Genomic DNA, 27,802 nt, shown 5'->3' with positions numbered 1-27,802 from the left:
TCGCTTCGCTGTCAGACCAATTCGTTTTCCTGTTTGCCAAAATTAATTTACCCATGCGAAGAGTGCTTTAACCTCAGCGTTTCCCAGGTAAAAAAGGAAATTGTAATACCCTCTGCCACCATCACCAGGTGGCGCTACACGGTACAGATTTACATAGATAATTTACACCCCAACGCCCTACTCCCTGCTCCCCAACACCCCCGTGTGAGGCTATGGCCACATCGCCTATGTTACTCCGCCTCCCCCACACACAAAGTTGTATTTGTACCTCGAGTTTGGAATATATAACTTAAAAGATGTAGCTGAGCATAAGAAATAAAGAAAGCCACAGAGAGTGGGATAGAACATCACAAATTAGTGAAACAGTACTACAATGATGTTCAAATGGAATTTGGCCTGGATAAATGTGCCAAGTGCACATTCGTATAAGGTAGACCAACAAAAATGCACCACATAAAAGTCGAGCAAGATACAACAATACAGTATTTAGACAAGGAAGCATCATACAAATACCTCGGAGTAGAAGAAGGTCACCAAATATGTCACAAACAAATGTGGAAAGCAATTACCAAAGAATACTTGCATGGAACAAAGCTTATCCTGAAAACATACCTCTCTCTCCCCAAGGAACAAAATCAAAGCCATTAACCAACTCACAATACCAGTATTCCAGCACAGCTGTGGAATAACAAACTGGTGACAAGTGGAAATCAATAAACTAGAAATCAAAACAAGGAAACTCCTCACCATCCACAAAATGTTTTACAAAAATCAATGCATCCTGGCAATGTGCATGCTGAGACGAGAAGGAGGTAGCAGCCCGATGGAGCTCAACTAAGTGCACATCGTTACAACAGTAGGCTTAGTACGTGAATAGTTAAACAGACTACAAAATCCAATTTGTAAGCAAACATGAAGACAACAAACTAGAGAAGGTATCACTAACTCACCTAGCAAAAAAATTCCAGACAGATGTGAATGGAAGATGCCACACATGAAACCAAAAGAACACCAAATACAGCCCCAATGACTGAAAAAAGACAAAATAAGTTTATAAAATGAAATATCAAGTTATATACATCCACAACTGGGAAAGAAAATAAAAGAGCAGGGAGGTATAAAAAAAAAGTTGGACACATTGTGAGTAGACAAAGAAGGCTCAATGGAATGGCTAAGAAGAGGTCAGCTCAACTGGGATGGAGAACGAATCATAATAAATGCCAAAAGCCAAGAACACTATACCGATGGTTTTAGAAGATGGCAGGAATGAGTCAATTGGACAAGTGTAGGTTTCCGCAAGGTAGAAACAGAAAGTACAAGCCACCTTCTATGGGGATGTAAAAAACTAATGTCAGAACAGCTGTATACACAAAGGCACAAGATATGTAGCGTAATCTACTGGCACATATGCTAAAAGGTCAATATCCCAGTCCCAGAAAACTCATGGAAACATGAACCAAAAGCAATCACTGAAAACAAGGAAGTAATGCTCACTTATGACCTAATGATCCCATCCATCGAGCATGCACATAGAAAACAAAGCATTGTAACTGGATATTGTACTGCGGTACAAAAACGAAAGGAAGACATTGAAAATTGAAGTTTCAGTACCGAGCGATTTTTGCCTAAACAACGCAAAAATCAAGAAAATGACCAAATAGCAACACCTCAAGAATGAAGTGAAAAGATCTTGGAAGTTGAAGAGAGACAAAATTGTACCAGTGATTGTTGGAGCAATGGGAATGATAAAAGGAACCTCATGGAGATCTTAAAAACATCCATGGGAATATTACTACAAACGAACTGCAGATGGGAGCTGGCCAGGGTTCAGTGACGATGTTGAAAATAGCCCTCGGAACAAAACTTTGAGAACAAGTAAACTTCACAGCTTGGTCCATTAATCGAGATCCTTTAACGAAAGCTCCATCAGGCCACTACTTTCAGATATGGGAGGACTCCGTTCCATCTTTCGAAACCCACATATGTAGATAACAACCAAAGATACACACACTCATTAACACATATTTTGTCAATTATGCACTGATTCTAACCATTCTCTATTAAGGATTATAACCAAATGTATCTTGCCCACTTGCCTCTATGCAGAACCGCCACGTGTGACACAACGTGTCAATGGACGCGTGCTCTCACGACCAGGGTTTACCCTCAAGTTGCCATGTCCCGTTGAGGCTGACCCACCGCCACTCATCATGTGGACCAAGGATGGACGGAACATTCATGGCGGTTGGACGCGTTACCGCGTGCTGCGTGATGGACTGCGCATCGCTGCACTCGAGCAGGACGATGCTGGCTCGTTTGTTTGCCGTGCCACGAATGGCTTCGGCAGTGTTGCTGTCAACTACTCCCTCGACGTACTTGGTAGGGCTTCACTGGATATGTATTGTTTATTTTGTACATGAGCAAAACAAACCAGAGGAAATAAATTGAATAAACTGCAGTTGTTTTTTTGAAGATTGAGGTTTATGAAAAAGCCTAATGGCATTGGTTGTCAGGGCACAAGCCAACAGCAGGATGGAGGAGAACATACAAAATAAGGGACAAACGCAACAGCACAATGTTTGAAGAAAAAACATTAGGAGCAAGATCATACAGAGAGGGGAGAGAGAAGGGAGAGAGAGGGGAGAGAGAGGGGAGAGGGAGGGGAGAGGGAGGGGAGAGGGAGGAGAGAGGGAGGAGAGAGGGAGGGGAGAGGGAGGGGAGAGGGAGGGGGAGAGGAGAGAGACGGGAGAGAGAGGGGAGAGAGAGGTGGGAGAGAGAGGGGAGAGGGAGGGGAGAGGGAGGGGAGAGAGAGAGAGGATAAAGAGGGGAGAGAGAGGGGAGAGGGAGGGGAGAGGGAGGGGAGAGGGAGGGGAGAGGGAGGGGAGAGAGAGGGGGGAGAGAGAGGGGAGAGAGAGGGGGGAGAGAGAGGGGAGAGAGAGAGAGGGGAGAGGGAGGGGAGAGAGAGGGGAGAGAGAGGGGAGAGGGAGGGGAGAGAGAGGGGGGAGAGAGAGGGGAGAAGGAGGGGAGAGGGAGGGGAGAGAGAGAGAGGATAGAGAGGGGAGAGAGAGGGGAGAGAGAGGGGAGAGAGGGGGGAGAGAGAGGGGAGAGAGAGGGGAGAGAGAGAGAGACATAGGCAGAGACAGACACAGAGACAGACACAGAGACAGACACAGAGACAGACACAGAGACAGACACAGAGACAGACAGAGAGAGAGAGAGAGAGAGAGACATAGACAGAGACAGACACAGACACAGAGACAGACACAGAGGCAGACACAGAGACAGAGACAGACACAGAGACAGACACAGAGGCAGACACAGAGACAGAGACAGACACAGAGACAGACACAGAGACAGACAGACAGAGAGATAGAGAGAGAGAGAGAGAGAGAGAGAGAGAGATAGACAGAGACAGACACAGAGACAGACACAGAGACAGACACAGAGACAGACACAGAGACAGACACAGAGACAGACAGAGAGAGAGACACAGAGAGACACAGAGAGACACAGACACAGAGAGAAACGAAATGCTCATCAGTAGATTTGGGAGACATCATGAGATGTTTTCTAGCAGCTGCCTTGAAGACCAAAAGCATAAAAGGCAGACATAGTGAGACAGTTTTAGAGAGGACATAAAAGAGAGACAAAGGAGAGTAGGTGAGTTGAAAGATTTTACTTGGGATGGACAAAGAATGGGCTATGGGATGAAAGTGTGCAACCTTTTTAGGATAGAGAGATGAAATACTGGTAGTTCTGATTCTGGGTTAACTTGGGAGAGGTGGGAGTGTGGGTGGGAGTTTCACTTGCTGAGGATAAAAAAAAACCCAACTGAACACATTCTATATGTATGAGAGCATCCAAATGGAAAAGACATGTAAATGGTGCTTCCTTTTGGATATGAATATTCATGTAAAAGTGGAATTTGAGATGATTAAGATGTGGCATGAACAGTGTATGGTTTAACCCTTCATCAGTGCCTTGGGGCTTTGGACATGGTTAATAACATTAGTTATTGGTTTGAGATACCACACCACACTAACGGAGGGTAGGAGCTGAGCTAAGATTGGGGTGTGCTTTTTTTGTGCGTGCGTTTTGATCAAGGGATGAGGAGGTTTTAACCATCACAAAAGATGAGAATGGAGTAAGCAAGCAAAAAACAAACAAACATGATCTGTAAGAAAATATTATGTGGCTGTAGGTATCAGCAGAAATGGGAGCTGGCATGGGATGGTGGTGAGTCACAACCTTCAAGCAGTGGAGAAAGGAATATCATTGGACAAATGAGGAATGCAATTCCTCAGGTAGGAAAAGAGAGAGACAAATAAATGCAGAAGATTAAGAAGCACAAGCAACAAATTACAACAACGACACTCACCTGAGTACAAATGTTGACCTAGAAAACGTGCATTGAAAGTGCCCCCTATTGATCACAGGTGACGACACAAATGCAAGCAATTGGACAGCCACATGAAGCTAAACTTGTGAAAAGGGACCTGAAAGCTGCACACCATCAGTCAAGGTGCCAAAAGCATGGACAACCCTACTGGTAATGCTAGAAAGAAATTTAAAATTAGCCACAAGTTAAAGAAAAAGCTAGAAAAGCTAGAAAGAAAAACCCCACAAGTTAAAGGCAATTAAACACCTGCTGTTGGTATTTTTCTCAATGAACAGTTTCATTCAAATAATACAGTTTGCAACAATAATTATTCCATTTTTGCTTGAATTGAGTTGTTATTCTCCTCCTCTACCCTTTCCTTATAAGAGGTGAGGTCCGATGGCACCAAGCTCCTGCCCTGCCTTCACCATGATACTCCTCCACTCCGCTCTATCCTCAGCCAACTCTTTCCACTCTCCGACCACCCCCACCTAACAATCCTCCCATCTCACCCATGGTCTACTTCTTTTCCTCCTACCATGTTCCCTCAACCAATTGTTACGTGCTCCTCCCCGACCCCCTGGTCACCGTGTACCTCCGAGCCCCGAGAGGAGTCACGGCAGAAAAATGTGTTATTCTGTATGTCAAAGATCAATGGTGAAGCCACACCAATTGTTATTTACAAACAAATATTGTATTAAGATCACACAAGAATAACAGTACAACAATAATAGTAATCAAAAGTACAATCAATATATGCTATGATGGTACCATCAGTTTCGTAATATATAACTCACCGTGCTCCAAGTGAGTGAAACAAGAACATTCCCAATGTCTCTTTCCCGTTTTCAAACCAAAGTTGCTTCGCTCCAGCGATCGTCAGATTAATGTCCAATCGAGACCAGAATCCCGTTGGGTTGGCAGTTACAGTCCTGCTGCCAAAGCTGTGCAAAGGCGCCCTCCAGGCGACTGGGAAATCCAAAGGCGCCCTCCAGGCGACTGGGAAATCACACCCTCGGGTATGGACGTTCCGAGGCTCACAGTCAGCAAACCTCAGATTTACCTTCAAAATCCGTGTTGCACACACACACACACACACACACACACACACACACACACACACACACACACACACACACACACACACACACACACACACACACACACACACACCAGATACGTCTGAAGGCAGTGAAAACGGCTGAAGTCAAGCAAAGAAAACCTTGCGTGACGCGCAAAGGCTGAAGCGAAGCAAAGAAACCTTGCTCGACGTGCAAAGCACGTGAGTCAAAATGGCCGACGGCCGTACTCTAGATGTAACGGCAGTCCAACGATTCTCTTCGGAATAGACCGCAAAACCTGACACGCAGGTTGATCTGTCACAGTGATAACAACTCTGTCGCAGGAATCCCTTTCCTGGGAAACCCAAAGTTCACTCGTGACTCTTGCTCGCCAACGTTCGCTCCAGACCGCAAAGCAACTATGCTTCTTGTCCGACTCACTCGCTCCGCCTTCTTTTCTCTTCTTCCTCTTCGTCATCCGGTTCCCGATCTGGTTTCCGGTTTCTTTTAACTCTAACTTTTTCACGTTTTGAAAATAGTTCATAAACAATAAACCTTTTGAAAACAATAATCGTACGTGGAATCAAAAATGTTTACAGTGTATGAAAACCACCACAACGGCAGTGACGAATCTGTAACACAATCCACTCTCTTTTCCATTCTCTCTTTCCACATCCACACCAAGTGTCCATCCCATTTCAGTCTGCATTTCACCAATCTCCCAGTCAAGCTCATCTGCACACCATCTCTCTGAGTTCATCCATCCACCTTCTATCTGCCCTCTTCACTCCCACAATGCTCCTGACCCAGTTGTTCTCACAAACCTGCAGCCTCTGTTGTTGTCTCTGTCAATGCCACCATCTCCAGACCGTAAAGGTAGGCTTGAGTTACACACGACATCAGAACTTTTCCTTTCAATGTCCTTGGCATATTTCTGTCTGCCCACCTCTGCCTCTGTCTTACCATCTCCGGTCACTATTCCACCCAGATACTCAAAACATATTGCCCTGTATGATCTCCTTCCCCTCTAACCTGATATTCATTTATTTTCTCTGCTGCTCAACCCACATCACTTCCGTCTGTCGTATCCATGTTCATTTTCAGCCCATGTTTTTCAAATGCCTCCTTCCACTTCCCCAGTACTTCCTGCATCTCCCAACCACTCTCCATCATAACAGCCAGATTGTCTGCATACAACATCATCCCCAGAATATCTTTCATATTCACCTTCCTGCTTACCAGCTCCATCACCATGATAAACAAGAGTGGCATGAGAGCGCTTTCCTGCCTCAAACCGATGTTCACACTGAACTCCTCCGACATCCCAGGACCAACTAAAATCTTCCCTTCATTCCCTTGTACACCCCTTCCCTTCCACCAACCTAGCTTCTACTTCCGGCATTCCCATCCATCTCAGTGACGCCATCACCATCTCTCTTGGAACAGTGTCGCCGGCCTTCGCCAGATCCATAAATCCTAATGCCATTTCACCTTGCAACTCCAACCTCTTTTCCACAAGCTGTCTCAGGAGTGAACATCCCATCTGTCATTCCCCTGCCCTTTCTAAACCCCTGCTGCTCTTCACCAGTCTCCATCTCCACACTCTTCCTTATCCTCCTGTCGAGAATCTTCTCCAGCACCTTCATGACATGTTGAGGAGTGAAATGCTCCTGTACTTCCCCAGATCTTGAACATCCCCCTTTCCCTTCCATATCGGCACATTTAACCCTGTCCTCCAATCCTCCAGAATTCACCAATCTCTCATACATACATTCAAACGCTTTTTGCAAAAGCAACCCTCCCTCTGCTTGCCAACCCCAAATCTGGAAAAATGGCCTGAACAGCACACAAATGACCAATTGAAGGCAAAGTAAAGTGAAAATGGCTGCTCAGAGAAGTATGGATTGCAGGAAAAAGAGAGAGGGAGAGATCAAACGGAGATAATTTGAGTGATTGTATTGGAGTAAAAGAAAAACCACGTTCAGGAAATGTCACATAAAGCGTTAATGGGCCCATTCAAGCTAAGCAGGTAGCGTCGCCTTTGAATGTGAATGACCCATAATAGCTTGATGTAGTCCTCATATCCTTAGTCCCCTTGATCATTTTTTCATACTTTTTTAAGTGAACGTTTTGCTCAACACTCTTTTCAGATCTCCCCACCCCCCCCCCCCCCACCCCCTTACCCCACGCCACTTCCCCGTTTCATCAGCTTAGATAATATGAGAAGTTGGGTTTTTTGGTATAGTGGGGCGGCTTAGCCCAAATATTCAAAAGAATTGTGCATTTTGTGAAACAAGCACCAAATTTGGCACAAATGTACATTAATATGTTGCGAACATTTTCAGATATTGGGCCACTTGAAATTCCGTAATTTTTTTTTTCAAATTTTTTCAAATTTCGTTATTTCAAATTTTTCGGGTGACACCGTCACAATTTCGGTCTTCGAGGCCGGCCGATAGGCAAAGTGTGACCGGAAGGGACGAGGTTCTCCTGACCACGTGGCCCTCGATCTGGGAAGCGAGAGGCGTTCCATTAGTGGACGCGCCCCTCATGCCCGACTTATGGGCGGCCCCGGCAGGCCGTTTGTTTTGACGTTCCGTGACAGGCCCCGCACCCCCACCTCCGGGCCGACCGGAAGCTTGTGCTGAGTACATCATACCTGAACAACTCAGTGAGGCAGAACACAGCAGTGCACACCAGGGTGACCCCTTCAGTGCATAAACCAATTAACCTGTCCTCTGCAGGGCATATAGAAATGAAGTTATTTTCTGCATATAATAATAATATAAGTTCAGTTCTATATAACAATTTCTGTTATCACCACTACCACTACAACTACCACTACTACAAGCTTTGTCTGGAATTTTGTGGACTAACAGACAAACAGCATACAGACAAGCTGGGATCAAAACATTACCTCCTTCCACCATTGAGTGTAGAGGTAAACATCATGGAAATTATATCATGCCCTAGATTTAATTCATGCTTACCCGTGTATTTGCTTCACTGGTTCACAAGGTCTTTTGCATACATGTAATTCAGACTCTCGTCTTCATTGCTGACCACACAACGTTCGCAACATATTAATGTACATTTGTGCCAAATTTGGTGCTTGTATCACAAAATGCACAATTCTTTTGAATATTTGGGCTAAGCCGCCCCACTATATCGGCCGGCCTCGAAGACCGAAATTGTGACGGTGTCACCCGAAAAATTTGAAATTACGAAATTTGAAAAAATTTGAAAAAAAAAATTACGGAATTTCAAGTGGCCCAATATCTGAAAATGTTCGCAACATATTAATGTACATTTGTGCCAAATTTGGTGCTTGCATCACAAAATGCACAACAGGTTTGCTATGCTGCTACACTATACCAAAAGTAAAAGTGGAAAGCTGGCAAATAGTACGGCAGATAGGTGAAATATTTGGGAGAATTGTGATTTGATGATACAAGCACGAGAGTTGGCACACAGTTAGAGTATGCCCTCAGGAAGATATTTGGCTATAGGGCCATCGCAGATTTGTCCTGTGACAACAATGGCGGCCATTTTTCAAAATGGCCTCCATTGCTTGTTATTTTATATATATTTGGTACATTACTGTGTTTAAACGGTTGTTGTGGTCATACAAGCTTGACATTTGGCACATAATTAAAGACCCCTAACTATAGGGTTATCATATATTTGTCCTGTGACAACATTGTTTTTAAAATGGCCGCCATCTATATGGTGTATTATGGTATATGGTATATTAATTTGTATAAACTGTTTTTTGAATCATACAAGCATGGTATTTGGTACACAGTTAAATATTCTGACTATTAGAGTCATCACAGATGTGTCCAATAAAAATGGCGCCCAATTTTTAGTACGGCAGATAGGTGAAATATTTGGGAGAATTGTGCCTTTGATGATACAAGCACGAGAGTTGGCACACAGTTGGAGTATGCCCTAAGGAAGATATTTGGCTATATGGCCATCGCAGATTTATCCTGTGACAACAATGGCGGCCATTTTTCAAAAAAGGACAAACCTAACCCTAACAACCCATGTATATTCCCTTACCACGCCTCCTTCAATATGACTCTAACTCAATTTCTCTTTCTCTGCACTCCACAGTGATACAATTTGTAACATTCTCCTAGTACTTTTGTACTCTTCCCAGTCCATTTTGTATCCTGTACACACAATATACCATATGCCACTTGAAGGGGATGCCCTATCCCTTCCGAAACCACCAGATCCAAGAATAATGTTGGAGTTTGGAGCTTTTTGTTTATGTTTTTTTTTTAACGGTCGGATGCCCTTCCTGTCACAAACCGGTACAACTGGATGGGTGTTTTTTTTTTTTTTTAGGAGACACCATCTCCTTCCTGGATGGTTGTTGGCTCCCAAAGGGAGCTCTTCCACCCTTTGTCAGGTGTGGTTTTTAGTCCTGTAGGGTGTCACAGTTACCCTCTCCAATGGCAAGCCAGTAGCGGACAACCCATCCATGCGGTGGGTAGCACTAGGTTATATGTTACGAATGGCAGTACAAGGGCTGCCTCGACAGTTGCAATTTATGAGGCATCTCCCAGCATGCAAAGTACAAACCTGACATATTATAGTCAGGAATCAAACCCAGACTAGACAACAAACAACAACAACAACAACAACAACAGGCATGTTAAGGCCATTTTCCCTGCTAGAGCGAGGGCCCATGGCAATCTTCTCCATTTTGCCCTATTTTGCCTTATTTTTGCAAGACAGCACAAAGTTAAAGTGCGCTACCTCTACAATGTCCTATCAGATTAATATGTACACGTATACGAGTAATATATGTTAATATATGACTTATACAGACATTTCTGGAGCAACTGTGTGACATGATGTAATTGATGCATCTTATTGTAAGGGTTACAATTTAAAAGCAACGCAACTGTTTGATACGAAGGCAGTTTTGTCTCTTTGCAACACCTTGTGCAGGCAACTTGTGCAGCCATATCTCATGTCCGGTGTGTGCATAGCCCTAGAATGTTAATAATCCTCTTCTTTAATTATTTAGGAACTTTACATGTTAAAAGTTTCCACAAAAAGGAAGATTAGTCTGAGACTATTTCATGAATTATGCAAGTTTCCCCAATGGATGAGCTGTTTCTCTGTGATGCTATCTGATCCATACATTTCGTTTGATACACTTTAAATAAATAACTCTGTGTGTGATAATCTCATTTTATAAAAATAAAAATATATCAGAATGTATTATTTCGGCATTATTGCTTTTTAGAGCTAAATCGGCATGACGGTGTGTTTCTATAAAGTCCGATTGTGGCATTTCCTGTGAAAATGTTACAATTAATACCTCGTACATGCAGGTAAATAAAAATAACGAGAGAGTTCATGATACGTTCATGAAAAATAACGAAAAATAACGATGGGTGGGGTCTACGAGCGGCACGTTTGATTGGTTGTGATGGTGTGAAATGCCACAATATTTTAATATAAATATTTTAAAGGTTGTTAAGAAAAATAATTCCGGATGTTTACAGCTGTTGATGGCGTCTTATACACTCCCATATTTAACATGTCCAAGTACTGCTAAACGGAAGGGTTTTGAAAGCGCTAAAAGGCGATTTTGTCTTCTACAGTGCTTTAGCATTTGATTTAAATTTTATTGTATATTTAGTCGAGGCTCATGAAAGACTAGTGCACTGAAAGGATCAGGACGTAACAGACAAAAACAGGATGCAAAATACGCATGCATGTGGTGGACAAGATGGACACAGAGGATGCATGGGGTGGAAAAGATAAATACAGAAGGAAACTCCAAGGAGGGAAAACTGGTCAAATGGAAGAGGGAGAGATTTGTGCTACATAATGAGGGTACAAAAGATCATGATTTTCGATTGGGGACGATCTGAGATGGTGGTGAACACAGCTGTCTTGAAGACCTGGAGGGAAGGATGAGATTGAAAAGTACACTACCGGACAAAAGTTTGAGAACACTTCAATTTTTCCGGTTTTTATTGAAATTTACGCAGTTTAATGTCTCAATGTGCTCTGAAATTAAGCAAAGAACAAATAAACAATTGGAGATTAAAAAGAAATCGTGGAATCATTTTGTTTAACAAAATTTAATTTAAATTGTTGACTCGGAAAAGTAGCCACCTTTTGCAGATATAACCGCCGAACACACTCGTGGCATTCTTTCTACAATGGAAATCAAATATTGTTCGGGAAGTTCTTCCCAACACTTGCAGAAGTTCCCACAAATATGTTGCACTTGGAGGTTGCTTTGCTTTCACCCTTCTGTCCAGGTCATCCCAAACCAGCTCGATGGGGTTTAAGTCTGGAGACTGTGCTGGCCATTCCATGATTTGAAGCCTACCGTCTTGTTCTTTTCCTCAAAGGTAGTTTTGACATAGCCTGAATATGTGTTTAGGGTCATTATCTTGCTGTATGATGAACCCCTGACCAACTAGGCGTATACCAGAGGGTATTGCATGGCGCTGCAAAATGCTGTGGTTGCCCTTTTGGTTCAGCGTGCCAGTCACTCTGTGCAAGTCGCCGACTCTGGATCCAGTAAAAGAGCCCCAGACCATCACGCTTCCTCCTCCATGTTTGACAGATGGTGTCACACACCGAGGAACCATCCTTTCACCGACTTGACGGCGTACAAAAACCCTGCGTGATGAACCAAAGATTTCAAATTTTGATTCATAGGTCCATAAGACCTTCTTTGAGTCTTCAGTAGTCCACTGGCGGTGCTTCATGGCCCAGGCAAGCCTCTTTTTCTTATTTTGCCATGTAAGCAATGGCTTTCTTAATGCCACTCGACCTGTCAAACCCGCAGCTCAAAGTCTTCTCTTCACAGTTGAAACTGAGACTTGCTTACTTCAACCAGTGTTAAGCTGTGCTTGAAGCTGTTGTCCTGTGAGCCGCCTATCACGCAAGCTGTTGACTATCAGAAACTTGTCTTCTGATTCTGTTGTGGCTTTGGGTCTGCCAGACCTCTTCCTGTCAGGGTTTCCTCCAGTTTCCAAGTGCTTTTTGATGGTGTAGGAAACTGTACTCACTGACACCTTGGCTTTCTTTGCAATTTCTCTAAATAGTCAGGTTCACTATGTTTTTTCATTCAAATTTTTTGGAGATTAGCAAAACTATACATTTTTGGAATATTCAGAGCATGAGGAATCCAAAAATTAATGTTGGCATTTGCGTAGACACCTTTGCGAAAATGACACTCAGGACAGTGATGAAGATCTGTAAAAGCATATTCCTGAACGGTATAGACCTAGTAGATCCTGTGTATAGGACTTATAGTTCAATCTGATACTAACAAGGCTGCTTTATTGCTTTATAAACCCTTACCTATAACTTCAAAGGACTTGCAATATCATGTATTATGTAATACAGTTATATCACAAATATAAAGACAATGGTTTTCAATTACCTTTGTTTGTTGCTTTTCTATAATCCTGAGCACTATTTTGAGGCCTTTATTGGATTCCTTGACCCAGAAAACATAGGAGTAGCATATTTAATTAAGTTTCAAGGTTGACTAGAAGCCGAGATAGCGCAAAATATGTATTTTATGGCAGCCATTTTGAAAATCCAAAATGGCGGCCATGCAGGTGTCTGTGCAAATGCAAACATTGATTTTGGGATTGTCCATGCTCTGATGATTCCAAAAATGTACAGGCTTGCTAATCCCAAAATTTTGAACGAAATCATATTTGTTAACATAGTGAACCTGACTAAAAGGAAAGACCTACACTTTCAAGGGTTATAATGGTTTATATATGGTATGCCTTTGTACCATTTCAAGTTATTCACTGGAGTTGAATTGCTTAAAATTCAATAAAAAACTGGAAAAATTGAGGTGTTCTAAAACTTTCGACTGGTAGTGTATGTGCAAGTTGATTCCACAGGTAGGGAAAAAAGAGGAACAAAATGAGTGGAGGTGAGCAGTGATCGTGGATTTAGGTAGTTTCACCAGAAGGTGTGTGTGGGTGGGGGGGGGGGGGGGGAATGAATTCCGGAAGTTTGCGGCCGTTGATGCAGTCTTTTACACTGCCTTATTTAACATGTTTTATTAGTTATTCGTGTCTGTTGTTTGTGTCCTTTATTATGTCCCTCAAAACAGTAAGTTTCCTGTTTGAAATGATTTTCAATGTTGTTTGACTGGCAGACAAGCAGAGTAAAAAAGTCATCACAGAGTTATACTAGTTGGCTGGCTGGATGGCCGAGAGATACGCACACTCACCTCTAATTGTCTAGCCTGGGATCGAATGTCGGCCCAACTATAAACTGTCATCCCATTGCTTCACAAGCAGGGCGATTCATCAATGTGTGTGCCGTCCCTTGTATTGGGTGGACGATAAACTTGCATCCTGTCTGCCGGTGTTATTTGGCGGGCGTTAAATATCTCACAGTGTCTTTCGTGAAGAGTAGGCGAGCTATCGCCAGAACCCCAAACAGATCCCACATCGCTACTCCAACATACAGGTAGCACTGCACCAGCTGCAAAGGCACCCCTCACCTAATGACGTCATTCCACAGCCTTGAGCTGCATATGGAAAGAGTTGCAGCCATACTAGTGGGTGTTCCCTTCAGTTTGTATGCATATCTAGTTTTCCCTGCACACAAAGTATCCCTTTTTCTCACCGGATACACTAAAAAAAGCAAAAACCTCAGTTTTTCTTTTAAAAAAAAAAATTTAAAAATTGCTTTTGTTGCTAAAAATTGAATTTTGCTTTCAAGAACAGTGCTTCTTTTTTTGAATTTTTTGAATTGAATTTTTGCTTGAAAATCTAAAAATTGAAGCTTCGACAACCGTAAGGCGTTTACTAAATTTTTTTAGAGATTGCTGATTAGATCATGAGATTTTACCGGCAGCAAAATTAATCAAAAGCACGATTTTAAAATTTTTGTTTATACCATTTGAACGGTTCATATAATTACTTATGACAAGATCTTTAGGCCGTTAGCAAATTATGAGTTGAGCAATTCCATTGAATTACATCTGTAATTACTGCAGAGCATTCGATGAGGTGAACGTTTTGCTTGAACGATGCTTGAGTAATGTATGGCAATGACTGTGTTATCATAAAAATTGTGAATATCATAAATTATCATAAATGGCTTTAGTACAAGTGTGTATCATAAAGTTGATGATTTCAGTTTCCCTGTAGTCTTGCACACCTTTCCAGGTGGCAATGAACCAATTCCAATGGGTTACAATGTCTTCTCATCTCAGTTACTTAGTTTTGCAAGAATTTGTTCAGTGAAGGATGATTTTGTGGAACGTGCTCAGAAGGTATTTTCCATCATGTAAAATGGAGGATATTTGGCTGATTGTTTGATCAGGTTTTGTGAGAATGAGAATGTCTTTAGACTCCATCGACACCTTTTGTCTAAGTTTGGTTGGTTTTCATGTCAACAAGTTCCTATTGCATTGCATTTGATACAAGTATTTAATAATGGAGGTGTTTTGGTTTTTAAAAAAAAGTATAAAATGTATTATAAATTAGCATTAATGTGATTGGTTGGTGGTTGCTAGGATACGCAGTGCAGTGTGGTGGAATTGGTTGTGGATGACAGTTTGAATATTTGAATGGCATTTTGAGTCGATGAGTGCATGGACGTGCTGTGTTATGGACATGTCTATCGGGTGGAGTATTTATCGCTTAGTATATTATCATATAAAGTGATTTTGATTTAAGTTATTAGTTTGTGTTAATATTTTAAACAGAAGTAGTAATTATATAAGTTTGAATAAGGATATTGCATTGCTGTGTTGATTAACTATCTGGACACAACTTTGAGGTTATGGGTACATTGATGTTGATTAATCTACTGATGTGGACCTGCGGCCAAGGTTGTGGATCTGCTGTTTGGAGGTTCTGGGCTGAAACGATTGAAATCTCGATGAAAAACGGTGCCAGCTGATGCTTATAGATTATGGTTCTAACTTCAAATATGAAATAGCTTTTACAAGTACATAATGCACTATATCTATGCATGTGTTTGTATAGGTGCGTTTATATCTGCATGTGTATGTATAAGGATGTATGTGTTTACATCTTCTATATATACAAAAGAAAGTTTTTGTTTGTTTGTTTGTTTGTTTGTTTATTTGTCTGCACGCGCTAATCTCCTGAACGGTGAAAGATAGGAGGAAACCTCTGATACAAAAAATGTCGGGACGGGCCCCAGGAAGGTTATAGGCTAGGTGGCGAGGCTGGTCGAGGCCGCCTCGGCTGGGCTGGGCCCATTTTGCAATTAAAAGCTGAGCAGAATTATAGTAGTCAATCTTCTACGGCCGCAAGTAAAAGCTGAATTATAGTAGTAAATTCATTCAAAAAGAACCAAAAATGTTGGGATGGGCCCCGGGAAGGTTATAGGCTAGGTGGCGAGGCTGGTCGAGGCCGCCTCGGCTGGGCTGGGCCCATTTTGCAATTAAAAGCTGAGCAGAATTATAGTAGTCAATTCATTAAAAAAGAACCAAAAATGTCGCGACGGGCCCCGGGAAGGTTATAGGCTAGGTGGTGAGATCGGTCGAGGTCGCGTCGGCCGGGCTGGGTCCATTTCGCAATTAAAAGCTGAGCTGAATTATAGTAGTCAATCTTCTACGGCCGCGAGTAAAAGCTGAATTAATTATAGTAGTCAATCTTCTACGGCCGCGAGTAAATGCAGAATTATAGTAGTCAATCTTCTACGGCCGCGGGTAAAAGCTGAATTATAGTAGTAAATTGTGTATTATATTTGTGTATGTGTGTGTATATGTGTATGTGTGTGTGTGTGTGTGTGTGTGTGTGTGTGTGTATGTGTATGTATGTGTTTGTATGTGTATGTGTATATATGTGTGTGTATGTGTATGTGTGTGTGCATGTGTGTGTTTTTTTATGTATGTGTGCGTGCATGTGGGTGTAGGTATATGTATTGTTAATATCTGGCTTCCGTCTTGTAACTACAGTGCAGTAACTGGTCTTTATTTTGATTAACTCAGAACCCCTAATAACGGCTCATTCTCGGAATAACACCTTCAATTTAACGAGAGAAGAAGAAAAACGGTCAATTGACGTCATTACTTTCAAACTACTCGGAACAAAAACAATTTCCAACGGAATCTAATGGCGAGAAAGGCGTATCGATTCAATATACATGGCGACGGAGGATTTTATAACAAGCTTGTAGTTTACAGATAAACGTCGTTTAAACATTATCGGTGCTCTTCTTTCACTGAAGTAAATTTTCATCAAACCAGGCACTGTCGAGAAGAGAGTACATTTCAAACCTGGAATGGCAAGAAATTGCTTGCTGTGAAATGCCACCATGTCACCATTAACGTTTTGATTCTGTTTTTTCAAATATCAAATTATTATTGTATCTCTCGGTAAACTGGCGAATGGATTTGAAATTTTGACATCTCCCTCGCCTGCAGACATTGCTCGCTCTTCCACTAAAGCGCCTGCGGTGGCGAAGAATTTCGGTCTCCCTGTGTTTCAAGGACAAAAAAAATGTGTCCACTGCTGCGTGGCTGCGTTTGCAAATGGCAGCTTTAGTTTGGATGTCACCCCATTCCCAACATGTGACATTCTGATGGCCGGTGCTAGCTCCTCTTGGCAAACAAGCGTTCAAGTGACCGTAGATTATCCGGCAAAGAGTGACGTGGGATTTTGAGGATGGGTTGGGAGAGACCACCTACTTGTAAAACGCAGAGCAGGAATGCTGCTGTTTGCAGGAGATGGTTTCAGACAAATGAGGGACAGTGGAGACAAACGCTTCCCTCTGTTTAAAAACACAGAAGGTATAATTTTGAGTCAAAATAACACGAGATGATAAAGTTAATTGTTACAATTCTGATCCTTCAAATCATTCCTTAGTTCTGTAAATTATTCTAATTACGAATTATTTCAAAGCTGGAATAGGTTCAAAATCTGCAATATAATAATCGTATAATAATAATAATAATAATAATGATGTAATTGTAATAATAATACGAGTTCCCTTTTAAGGAACTTCAATACAGGAGGAGGCCATTAAGCCTACATTAAGGCTGCAATATGATTGCCAACTGATGGTTATTTGTCCATCAGCTATCTATATAAAAATACACGTCAGTCAGTCTGTCCCTCCATCACATATCACGAGATGATGGAATGTTGCAAGATTTTTAATGAAATATTGTTCCATCCACCATGTTATTTAATTTTAATGGTATGCGTTTGTGGATATATATATATATATATATATATATACACAACAACAACAACAACATGCATTTTAAGGCAATTTTCCCTGCAAGAGCGGGGGTTAGCCTTGCGGTCCCATGACAATCTTCTCCATTTTCCCCTATTTTCTGCATCTCTCCTTGTTAACCCCCTTGCCCGCATGTCTTCTTCCACCGTCTTTAGCCAAGTCTTTCTCGGTCTTCCCCGTCCTCTACTTCCTTCTACATTTATTTCCATCACTCTTCTCAACCAGTCACTTTCATCCTTCCTCAACACATGACCAAACCATCTCAACCTGGTCCTCTTCACAGCATCAATCACAGGCAATATTCCCATCATCTTTCGCAATTCATCATTTGTCTTCCTCTCTCTCAGCGACACGCCGCACATCCACTGAACCATTCGCATTTCCACCCTTTCCAGCCTTCGTTGCTGCTCTACATTCATGACCTATGTCTCGCTCCCATAAATCATAACACTTCTCACACATTCAGCATACACCTTTCCCTTCAGCTTCAACGACACTCCCCTCCTCATCAGCACGCCACTCAGTTCCCGAAACTTCTTCCATGCACATCTCACTCGAGCAACCGTTGCAGAGTCTGATCCACCTTCTCCATTCAGCATGTCTCCGAGATAGCAAAATGTTTTCACACCTTTCAGCTTCACGCCGTCTCCAAGATCCAACTCAACATTTCCTCCATCTGCAGCTCCCTCTGTGCACACCTTACATTTGAATGTAGCTGCCACATTGGTTAATGACCCTCTCAGACCATTACATTTTTGATGAACCCACTCAGCGTACATTGTACATTGAATGGAGTTCACTCCGACAACCCTTCCTGCACACAGCACACGGCCACTTCACAGTTCTTTCCACCTCACCACATGCTTAACCACTTGCCATCACCTTTGTCTTTCCTATATTCACCTTCAGACCTTTTGTCTCCATACTTTCCTTCCACTTGTTCATCTTTTCCTTCAGTCCATCCATACTTTCCGCAATCAACACCAGATCATCTGCATACAACTCCCACGGTATACATACATATATATATATTGTTACGGATTCGTGACTTCCGTTATTGTGGTCTTCACCCACTGGACATGTTTCTGATATTATGTATTATTATTAGTTTCACAAGGTTTATTATTCACGAACGGTTATCAAAAGTTAAAAAGGATAACTGTAAGTGAAACAGGAAACCGAAGAGAAGACAATGAGGTGAAGAGGAGGAAGCAGGGCGAAACAAGTCGGAGAGGACGGTGACGTCAGCGCTCGGGAACGGGCCAGGTTTACCGACAGCCGTGAAGGGATTTTGAGTTCCTGGAAGGGACATCCGGCGATAAGAATATTCGCTGGAGTGGAGAAATCTGCGTAGACAGATTTGGGGCGCTGAGATTCCGACGAATCCTTGCCTTGTCGCATCGGCTCAAGCCAGAGCCGTCAGCCATTTTGAACCCCGTGCTTCAGACACCGGTGAACGTTTGCTTAGTGTCATCTTCATCCCCAACATCCTACCGTCTGTCGGGGATGAGGGGGTGAGACCGCTTTGTCTCCAATTATGTTGCGGTTTGCTGAGGGAGCGGTGAAGGTGCGCCTCTGGAGGGCGCCTTTGTACAGTTTGGCTGGAAGAGCATCCTTGCCCACTGCACACGCTTCGGATATCGACTGGAGAGTGAGATTCGGGCTTCGACCGGATTTCGTTCCATCGACCGCTGGAGCGAATCCCATTCGTCTTGGGAAAAGTCATAGAGACATTGAGGAGTGTCCGTTCATTTGCTGGCAGAGCATTGAGTCACTTGACTTTATATAAGATATATATAGAGTGCACTCTTAATGGCCATTTGCTGTACTGTATTACCTGTGTGTGATTTATAATACAAGTTTGTTCATTTATAATCATTGGTGTGGTTTCACTATTGATTTTCAACACAGGGTAAAATATTTTTCTGCCGGGGTTCCTCTCGGGGTTCGGAGGTTACCGAGACCAGGAGATTGTAGAGGACTCCGTTTAAAAAAAAAAAAAGAAAAAAAAGAAGAAAAAAAAGTATATAATAGTATCTGTAATTTTGTGCTCCAACCTAATGAGCGAACATCAGGACGTCATCGCCATGCATGTCCGCATTGCCTGCCAAGCTCCGGGACACCTTATGGGTATGGGACACCTTATTGGCGGTTCCCCACTGATGGTATGAAGTTGCATAATGACTGATATAAAAACCTAAAGTTTTCAGTCACAAGTGTATGGAAGGCTCACTGCGTTGCCCTGATGAAGCCCCAACAAGGGCGAATCCAGGTCGGTAACTGTGAGTTTTACATACACTTGTGACAGTATCTGAATTTAACATCCATAATGACGCACTGCTGGATGGCTCCTCCGGAGCTTGGGGGGCAATGCGGACATAGTGGCGATGACGTCATGACGTTCGCTCATTCGGTTGGAGAACTAAATTACAGATACTAATTAGTTACTCCCAACCACATCCAGGTCGACTCCCTATAATGAGTGGAGGATACCAGAGATAATGTTACCGTGTGGCAGGCGGTGCTTATCGCTCCCAGTAAGGTGCAACAGCAGCTGTATGGGACACATTACTGGCGGTTCCCCATTGATGAAGTCACATAATGACTGATTTGAAATCTTCCGGCGTTGAAATCGTCGATCCGCTTGAGATCACTTTGTCTGTGCGTGAAGTTAAAACCCCAAGGCAACATCATGTCAAAGATCGAGAACATGAGCGTTCTCAGTGTGTGGAGTTTTGACAATGAGGACAAGGACAAGCAAGTAATCTCGTTTTCCCTCCTCTCAACATTCTCGTTGGAATGAATGGAGCGGGAAGGATGGTGTCTTGTGTTTCATTTATTTATTTGTTCATTACATTTTTGTCATGACATGGGATTGTATGAGGTAATGAGGTCCATTATCGTGATATAGGTTTTTCCATTATTGCCCAGGCCTAATATATATATAATATATATATAGGCATGCTCCCGTTGAAACAGAAACCTCAGTGCCGAGTTAGACTTGGGAGATGGACCGAACGATATTATATTAGTTATTGTACTTCTAACTTTACTGGTGTTGGCAGCCTGGTGTTGGCAGCCTGGTGTTGGCAGCCTGGTGTTGGCAGCCTGGTGTTGGCAGCCTGGTGTTGGCAACCTCATGTTGGCAGCCTGGTGTTGGCAGCCTGGTGTTGGCAGCCTGGTGTTGGCAGCCTGGTGTTGGCAGCCTGGTGTTGGCAGCCTTGTGTTGGCAGCCTGGTGTTGGCTTGGCGGTTAGGGTGCTGGCTTCCTAAGTTCGAATCCCGGTTCATCGCTGAATTAACGCCAGGGGGGTTGACTCAGCCTGTCATCCTTCCAAGGTCAGCAAATTGAGTACCAGCTTGCTGGGATGAATGTGCTGGTGTGTGCCCTGGTTTAGAATAGGTACACCGTATCCCTGCGTGTCGTAAGAGGTGACTAAAAGGGTTGGCATCAGGAAGGGCATCTGACCATAAAAACATTGCCTCAAAAAGGGAACCACGATGATTGTCATGGGGGCCGCAAGGCTAACCTCCGTTCTAGCAGAGAAAATGGCCTTAAAAATCTGGTTGTTATTATATTTGTTTTGTAATGTCTGTCTTTGTTTCATCCCCGCATATTTCTTTGTCGATATATATATATATATATATATATATATATATATATATATATATATATATATATAGTCATGGATTCGGAGGTCAGCGCTTAATCCCCTTGTCTTTTAAGCTGGCTGTCCCCCAGTCCTGGAAATTATGACGCTCCTCCCGGTCGGAATCAGCTAGGGTGATTTGGTGTGGTTTCACTATTGAAAGCTAGGGTGATTGGGTGATTAGGGTGATTGGTCAATGGAGTCCCAAATACCTATGTACTAACCCTGACCGCGAGCAGGGAAATAACTCCCGCTCGAACCACGGACAAGATGAAAATTGCCGAGCAGTTAGCAATTCGCGGCCTGAGCCGTTAACAATAAAACTAAACCCGATCCTGAGCGGTTTCCAAATCGTGCCACAGGTTCTCAATTGAAAGCAAGGATGGAGGCGATCGAATAAGAGGAAACCAGAGTAAGGGAAGAACAAAGAGTGGGTTTATTAATTATATACAAGAACCCAAAAGAAGAGGAAATGAAAGCAATATACAGAGCAAAAGGACACAGGGCAAGTTCAACTATACAGTCTTACTTACAACCCTGGACAAACAGGCAGACTCACATGGGATGGTAGTGGTAGGAGGAGAAGGTCCAAGCAGATGGTTCCAGGCTCCGGTCCGGGTCCGCGGCGAAGAATGGCAGGCAGCTTTTCATGTCGTTGGCGCGTGACCGGACCTTATAGATATAGCGGGGGACTGGGATGCGGCGTACGTAATATGTGTGCCAACTCTCTCTCGCAATGTTCGTATCAGAGCGTACCCTCGCACAGTTCCGTGAGCAATGGCTCGTGGCGCAGTTCGTTACGAAAGGAGGTCGTACAATTGAGCTCTCCCCGCGCAGTCTTTTCCAGCAGCAACGGTCCCCTGTGCAGATCTCTCTATAGCATTACAATCGATGGCTCCCTCACACAGATGTCTCTGTACAATAAGCAAGGAGTCCGTGGCGCCGTTCTCCCTTAATGGAGATCCCCTCGCGGTCCTCCAAGCAGTCCTCGCCGCTTGCGCTTATATAACGCGCTCCAATATCACTCCGCGCTCCGCCAGGCCACGCCCGTCGGTCAGATTACATCAGCCCTGGTTGGCTGGTGGGGGCTTACCGGCCACGCCCTGATGGTGAATTGATGTGGCCACACCTCGTTCTTGGCGCTCCGCCCCCTTCTTCTCCAAGCTTGACCGCGTGTGTATTGGCGTTTGGAGCGAGCGCTGAGGCGGCTGCGGCTGGCAGAGGAGCGTAATACAATTTGGAGAGAGAGGCTGGCAAAATGGACGGAATGGGGCCCATCTTATTTAATTAATGCAATGCAGATGCAACTATTGGGAACACAGCCTTATCTGAAACACATATAAAGGAAATAACTAAAGTCCTATGGTGACCTACGTGTTGCATATGGCCTAACTATGGGTGCGACCTTATTAAATGCTGGGATATTTACAAGTGTTATTATTTACAAGCATTTACAAGTGAGGGGTTCTCAAAACCGCACCAATATATATATATATATATATATATATATATATATATATATATATATATATATATATATATATATATATATATATACAGTCACGTGAAAAAGTAAGTACACCCCATATAAAGTTTTGACTTTTTCAACATATTTCAACATACAGCTATTTGATCTTCATTTCAACAATATTAATAATAATAATAATAATAATGCATTTATTTTATATAGCGCTTTTCAGGGAGCCCAAAGACGCTTTGACAGAGTGCAAAACATAATGCATAGCAAAACATAAAAACAATTGCAAAAAACAAGAATCAATAGGGAAATATTTAAAGCAAAAAGGAGGGAGAAGTAGAAGAGATAGTCAGGGGTTAAATGCTGTGGGTTAAATGTTGAATGCAGTGTTGAACAGGTGGGTCTTGAGTGATGTTTTGAATGTGGTGAGTGAGGAGGAGTCTCTGATGGTGTGAGGTAGTGAGTTCCAGAGGGTGGGAGCAGCGATGGAGAAGGCCCTGTCCCCCCAGGATCTGAATTTGGTCCGGATGGGGGGGGGGGGGGGTCAGGAGGTTGGTACCAGCAGAGTGGAGGTTGCGGTTGGGAGTGTGTCTGGAGAGGAGGTCAGCCAGGTAGGATGGGGCCAGGGTATGGAGGGCTTTGTAGGTCAAGAGGAGGATTTTGTACTGGATTCTCTGGGAGATGGGGAGCCAGTGAAGCTTGTAAAGGATGGGGTGATGTGGTCACGGGTCCGGGAATGGGTGAGTAGACGGGCAGCGGAGTTCTGAATGTATTGGAGTTTATTGGTGATTGTTGAGGGTGAACCATAGAGGAGGCTATTGCAGTAGTCCATACGGGAGGTGATGAAGGCGTGGATGAGGGTTTCTGCAGCCATGGAGGAGAGGGATGGACGGAGACGGGCAATGTTTTTCAGGTGAAAGAAGGCTGTCTTTGTGATCTGTTTAGTATATTTGTCGAAGGAGAGGGTTTGGTCAAAGATGATGCCAAGATTCCGGATGTGAGGGGAGGTGGATACTGGGATACCGTCGATGTTGAGGGCAAAGGTATTGATGGATTTTATGAGCGTTTTTGGGCCAATGATGATTATTTCAGATTTATCATAGTTAAGTTTGAGGAAGTTGATTTGAAGCCAGGATTTTATTTCAGTGATGCAGTTTGTCAGGATAGAGTGGGTGGCGGTGGAGATGGACTTGGTGGAGATGAAAAGCTGGATGTCATCGGCGAAGCAGTGGAATTGGAGACCATGACGGCGGATTAAGTGACCGAGGGGGGACAGGTAAAGGATGAAGAAGAGGGGGCCAAGAACTGAACCTTGGGGGACACCTTGGGGGAGGGGAGCAGTGGGGGATTTGCAGTTATTGATGGAGATGAACTGGCATCTGTCAGAGAGGTATGATTTAATCCAAGAGAGGGCAGTGCCAGTAACATTAAAGGTGGTTTCAAGTCGGGTGAGGAGGATGGTGTGATCGATGGTGTCAAAGGCGGCGCTGAGGTCGAGGAGGATGAGAATGTTGAGGTTGCCAGCGTCAGAGGAGAGGAGAAGGTCGTTGGTGATTTTGAGGAGAGCAGTTTCAGTACTGTGGTTGGAGCGGAATCCGGATTGGAATGTTTCATGCAGGTTATTGGCAGAGAGGTGATGTTTGAGTTGAGCGGCTACAGCGCATTCCAAAACTTTCGACAGAAAGGGTAGGTTGGAGATAGGTCTGAAGTTGTTTAGGGTGTCAGGGTTTAGTCCAGGTTTTTTCAGAATGGGGGTAACAGCAGCAATTTTGAGGGATGGTGGGACGATGCCTGTAGACAGGGAGGAGTTTATTGTTGCAATGATAAGTGGAGAGAGAGCAGGAAGGAAGGCCTTGACAAAGCTGGAGGGGATGGGGTCAAGAGTGCAGGTGGCAGTTTTCATTCCTATGAGGAGTTCAGAGAGGTCAGTAGGGGAGATTGGGGAGAATTGAGACAGGGGATGGCAGGATAAGGGGGGGGCAGGTGGTTTGAGGGGGAGCGGGTGCGGCGGTGGTCAAGCTGTTGTAGATGTTTTCAACTTTGCGTTGGAAGAATGAAAGGAAGGAGATGCAGTTGTCTACTGTGAATGACTGGGTGGTGGTGTTCAGGGGGCTGAGGAGTTTGTTTATTGTAGAGAAGAGTGCTTTTGGGTTTCCGGAGCCAGAGTGGATAATTTGAGAGTAGTAGGCGGAGTGGGCGTGGGAGAGGGCATCTTTGTAGTGTTGTATGTGGTCCTTGTAGGCTTGGGAGTGAATTGTGAGACCTGTTTTATTGCGGAGTCTTTCAAGTTGGCGAGCACGAGTTTTCATCAGGCGGAGTTCAGGGGTAAACCAGGGAGCAGAATGGGTGAAAGAAACTGTTTTGGTTTTTATAGGCGCAAGTTGGTCAAGGCAGGAGGAGAGAGTGTGGTTGTAGTAGTCAGTGAGATCAGAAGGGTTGTGGAGGTCAACGAAGGGAGAAGTGGACATTTTTTCAGAGAGGGTGGATGAGAATGAGATAGGTGAAAGAGCGTTTAGCTTACGGAAGTTGATAGTGCGATAATGCCTTGGTGTTGGGGCGGGGATGTTGATGGTCATAGTGATGGCTAAGTGGTCAGAGAGGGTGAGGTCGGAGCCAGAGAGATGGTGCAAAATTAATCCAGTAGAGCAGACAAGGTCCAAAATGTGACCACGGTTATGTGTAGGAAAGTTGACATGTTGAGTGAGGTTAAAGCAGGTGAGTAAATCAGTGAAGTCAGTGGTTATCGTGGAGTCAGTGGAGTCCATGTGGATATTGAAATCACCAAGGAGGAGGATTGAGGGGGAGAGGGAACATAGCTGGGTCAGAAAGTAGGAGAAGTCAGACAGGAATGATGGGTGTGGTTTGGGCGGGCGGTAGACAACAGCCATGACTGACTCTGTGTGACCAGAGAGTTTAAAAGCCAGGTGTTCAAATGATGGAGCAGATGCGATGGAGATGAGGCTGGTCCTGATGTCTTGTCGGTGAATAACGGCAATTCCACCACCTCGGCCCTCCGAGCATGGTTTATTGATGTAGGAATATCCATTGGGTGTGGTGAGGTTGAGTGCGAAGTAGTCCAGAGGTTGTTGCCAGGTTTCAGTGAGACAGAGAAAGTCCAGTTTATTTTCCAGGATGTAGTCGTTCAGGATGAGGCTTTTGTTGTTGAGGGACCGGGTATTGAACAGGGTGAGCTTGATGTTGTTTTGTACGGCGGGGATGAACTCAGGTGATTTGGCCAGGGTTCGCAGACAGGAGGTGCGATTGTGTGCGTTGCTGTGACCAGGTGCGCTGGGACGATGAGTGGGAGTGCGCTGAGCCGACCAGAGGACGGGGATGGAGTGACCTGATTGTAAATGAACAAACTTACGACCGGAGCCACGGTGAATGTACCTAGGTCGTCGCAGGAGTCCATTGGATTTGATTGCAGAGATGCATGATGGGGTGGAGCGGGTATTAAGCAGAAGAAACCTTGCGGCGGAGTACCGCAGAGCCATGCCAGGCAGGAGCGAAGAGACGAGCACGAGGCCAAGGTTGAGGAGGCGAAACAATGGCCACAACCCACGGGAGCGGGCCCGAGGAAACAGCGAAGGAGCCGGGCAGGCAAAGCTAGGAGCAGAGCCGGGACCGAGCAGAGGGCAGACAGGAGCGAAGAGATGAGCACGAGGCCAAGGTTGAGGAGGCAAAGCGGCAAATGCAGCGGCAAATGACTGCCGCCGCTAATCAAGATCACGGCGGCAAACCGCCACCACCCCTGCTGCAAACAATGGCCACAACCCACGGGAGCGGGCCCGTGGAAACAGAGAAGGAGCCGGGCAGGCAAAGCTAGGAGCAGAGCCGGGACCATGCAGAGGGCAGACTCAATGGCCAAAAATCCGCCACGACCACCAGAAAAGCAAGCTAAAGACAATGGCCCAGTCGGAGAAGCGGTGAGCAAGCGATGCCAGTGTTCTCTCCGGACCGGACCAGAAGCGGAGGCCAATATTGATAGATAAAGGTGATATAATATACCAAATATCATGAAACATTTACATTTTGTAGTCCATTGTATAATTTAAATAAACATAAATGCAAATTTTGCATGTGGAAAAAGTAAGTACACCCTTGGCTCTAATAGGTGGTATTACCCCCTTTGGCAGAAAAAACCTCAAGTAGGCGTTTCTTATAACTGTCTACCAGTCTCTGACATCGACTGGGAGAAATTTTTGCCCACTCCTCCATGCAGAATTCTTTCAGCTGTGCGATGTTTGAGGGGTTTCTTGCATGCACAGCTCATTTCAAATCCCCCCACAACATCTCGATGGGATTTAGATCCGGGCTTTCACTTGGCCATTCCAGAGCCCTCCATTTCTTTCTTTTCAACCATTCCTTGGTGGATTTGCTGGTATGTTTAGGGTCATTGTCGTGTTGCAAGGTCCACCTTCGGTTGAGCTTCAACTTTTTTTTTTTTTTTTGTATACTGAATCGAGGCTCGTGAAAGAGCTGACATTTACTTCACAAACAAATCAACCAGACAAACAAAATATATAAGAGGGAGCGGAAGACAAGAGAATGGGAAGCACGCAAACACTTGAGAGCACACAACATTTAAGAGCAGGGAGATGTGTGGGAGGGAGAGGGCTTGGGGGGAGGAGGCGTGGGAAGGGGGTGGGGGGTGGGAGAAGTATAAAACACAAGGACACCAAGGACTTCCAGGACAGAAGTTGGTATTTCAAAAAGTGGAATTGGGGTGAAATTATCGGGGATAGAAAAGATCAAGGTTTTGGATGGGGGAAGATAAGAGATAGTGGTGAACAGCTGTTTTAAAGACCTGGAGGGTGGAGTGGGATTGAAGAGAGTGAGGGAGTTTGTTCCAGAGGCGGGAGAAAAGAGGAATGAAGGAATGAAGGAGAGCAGAGAGTCTTGATTTTGGCAGTTTAACCATAAGAGGGTTGCAGGCAGATCTTGTGCGACCTGTAGGAATATTTGCAGGACAGAGCCCAGAGAGAGCTGGGGGG

General features: G+C 44.1%; 1 protein-coding gene across 2 annotated transcripts in view; it reads left to right on the top strand.

Annotated features, from left to right (window-relative positions):
- Positions 1-27,802, top strand: part of LOC137420942 (fibroblast growth factor receptor-like 1) — a 331,836-nt gene that overhangs the window by 97,436 nt on the left and 206,598 nt on the right. For both annotated transcript variants that reach the window (XM_078772157.1, XM_078772158.1), the window contains exon 2: positions 2,107-2,379. In XM_078772157.1, coding sequence (XP_078628283.1) covers positions 2,107-2,379 — 273 coding nt within the window. The remainder of the gene's footprint in view (positions 1-2,106; positions 2,380-27,802) is intronic.

Source organism: Myxine glutinosa, chromosome 2 (assembly GCF_964187855.1).
Source record: "Myxine glutinosa chromosome 2, kmMyxGlut1.1, whole genome shotgun sequence".
Classification (NCBI taxonomy): Eukaryota; Metazoa; Chordata; class Myxini; order Myxiniformes; family Myxinidae; genus Myxine; species Myxine glutinosa.
This window is presented reverse-complemented; position numbering and strand designations above follow the sequence as displayed.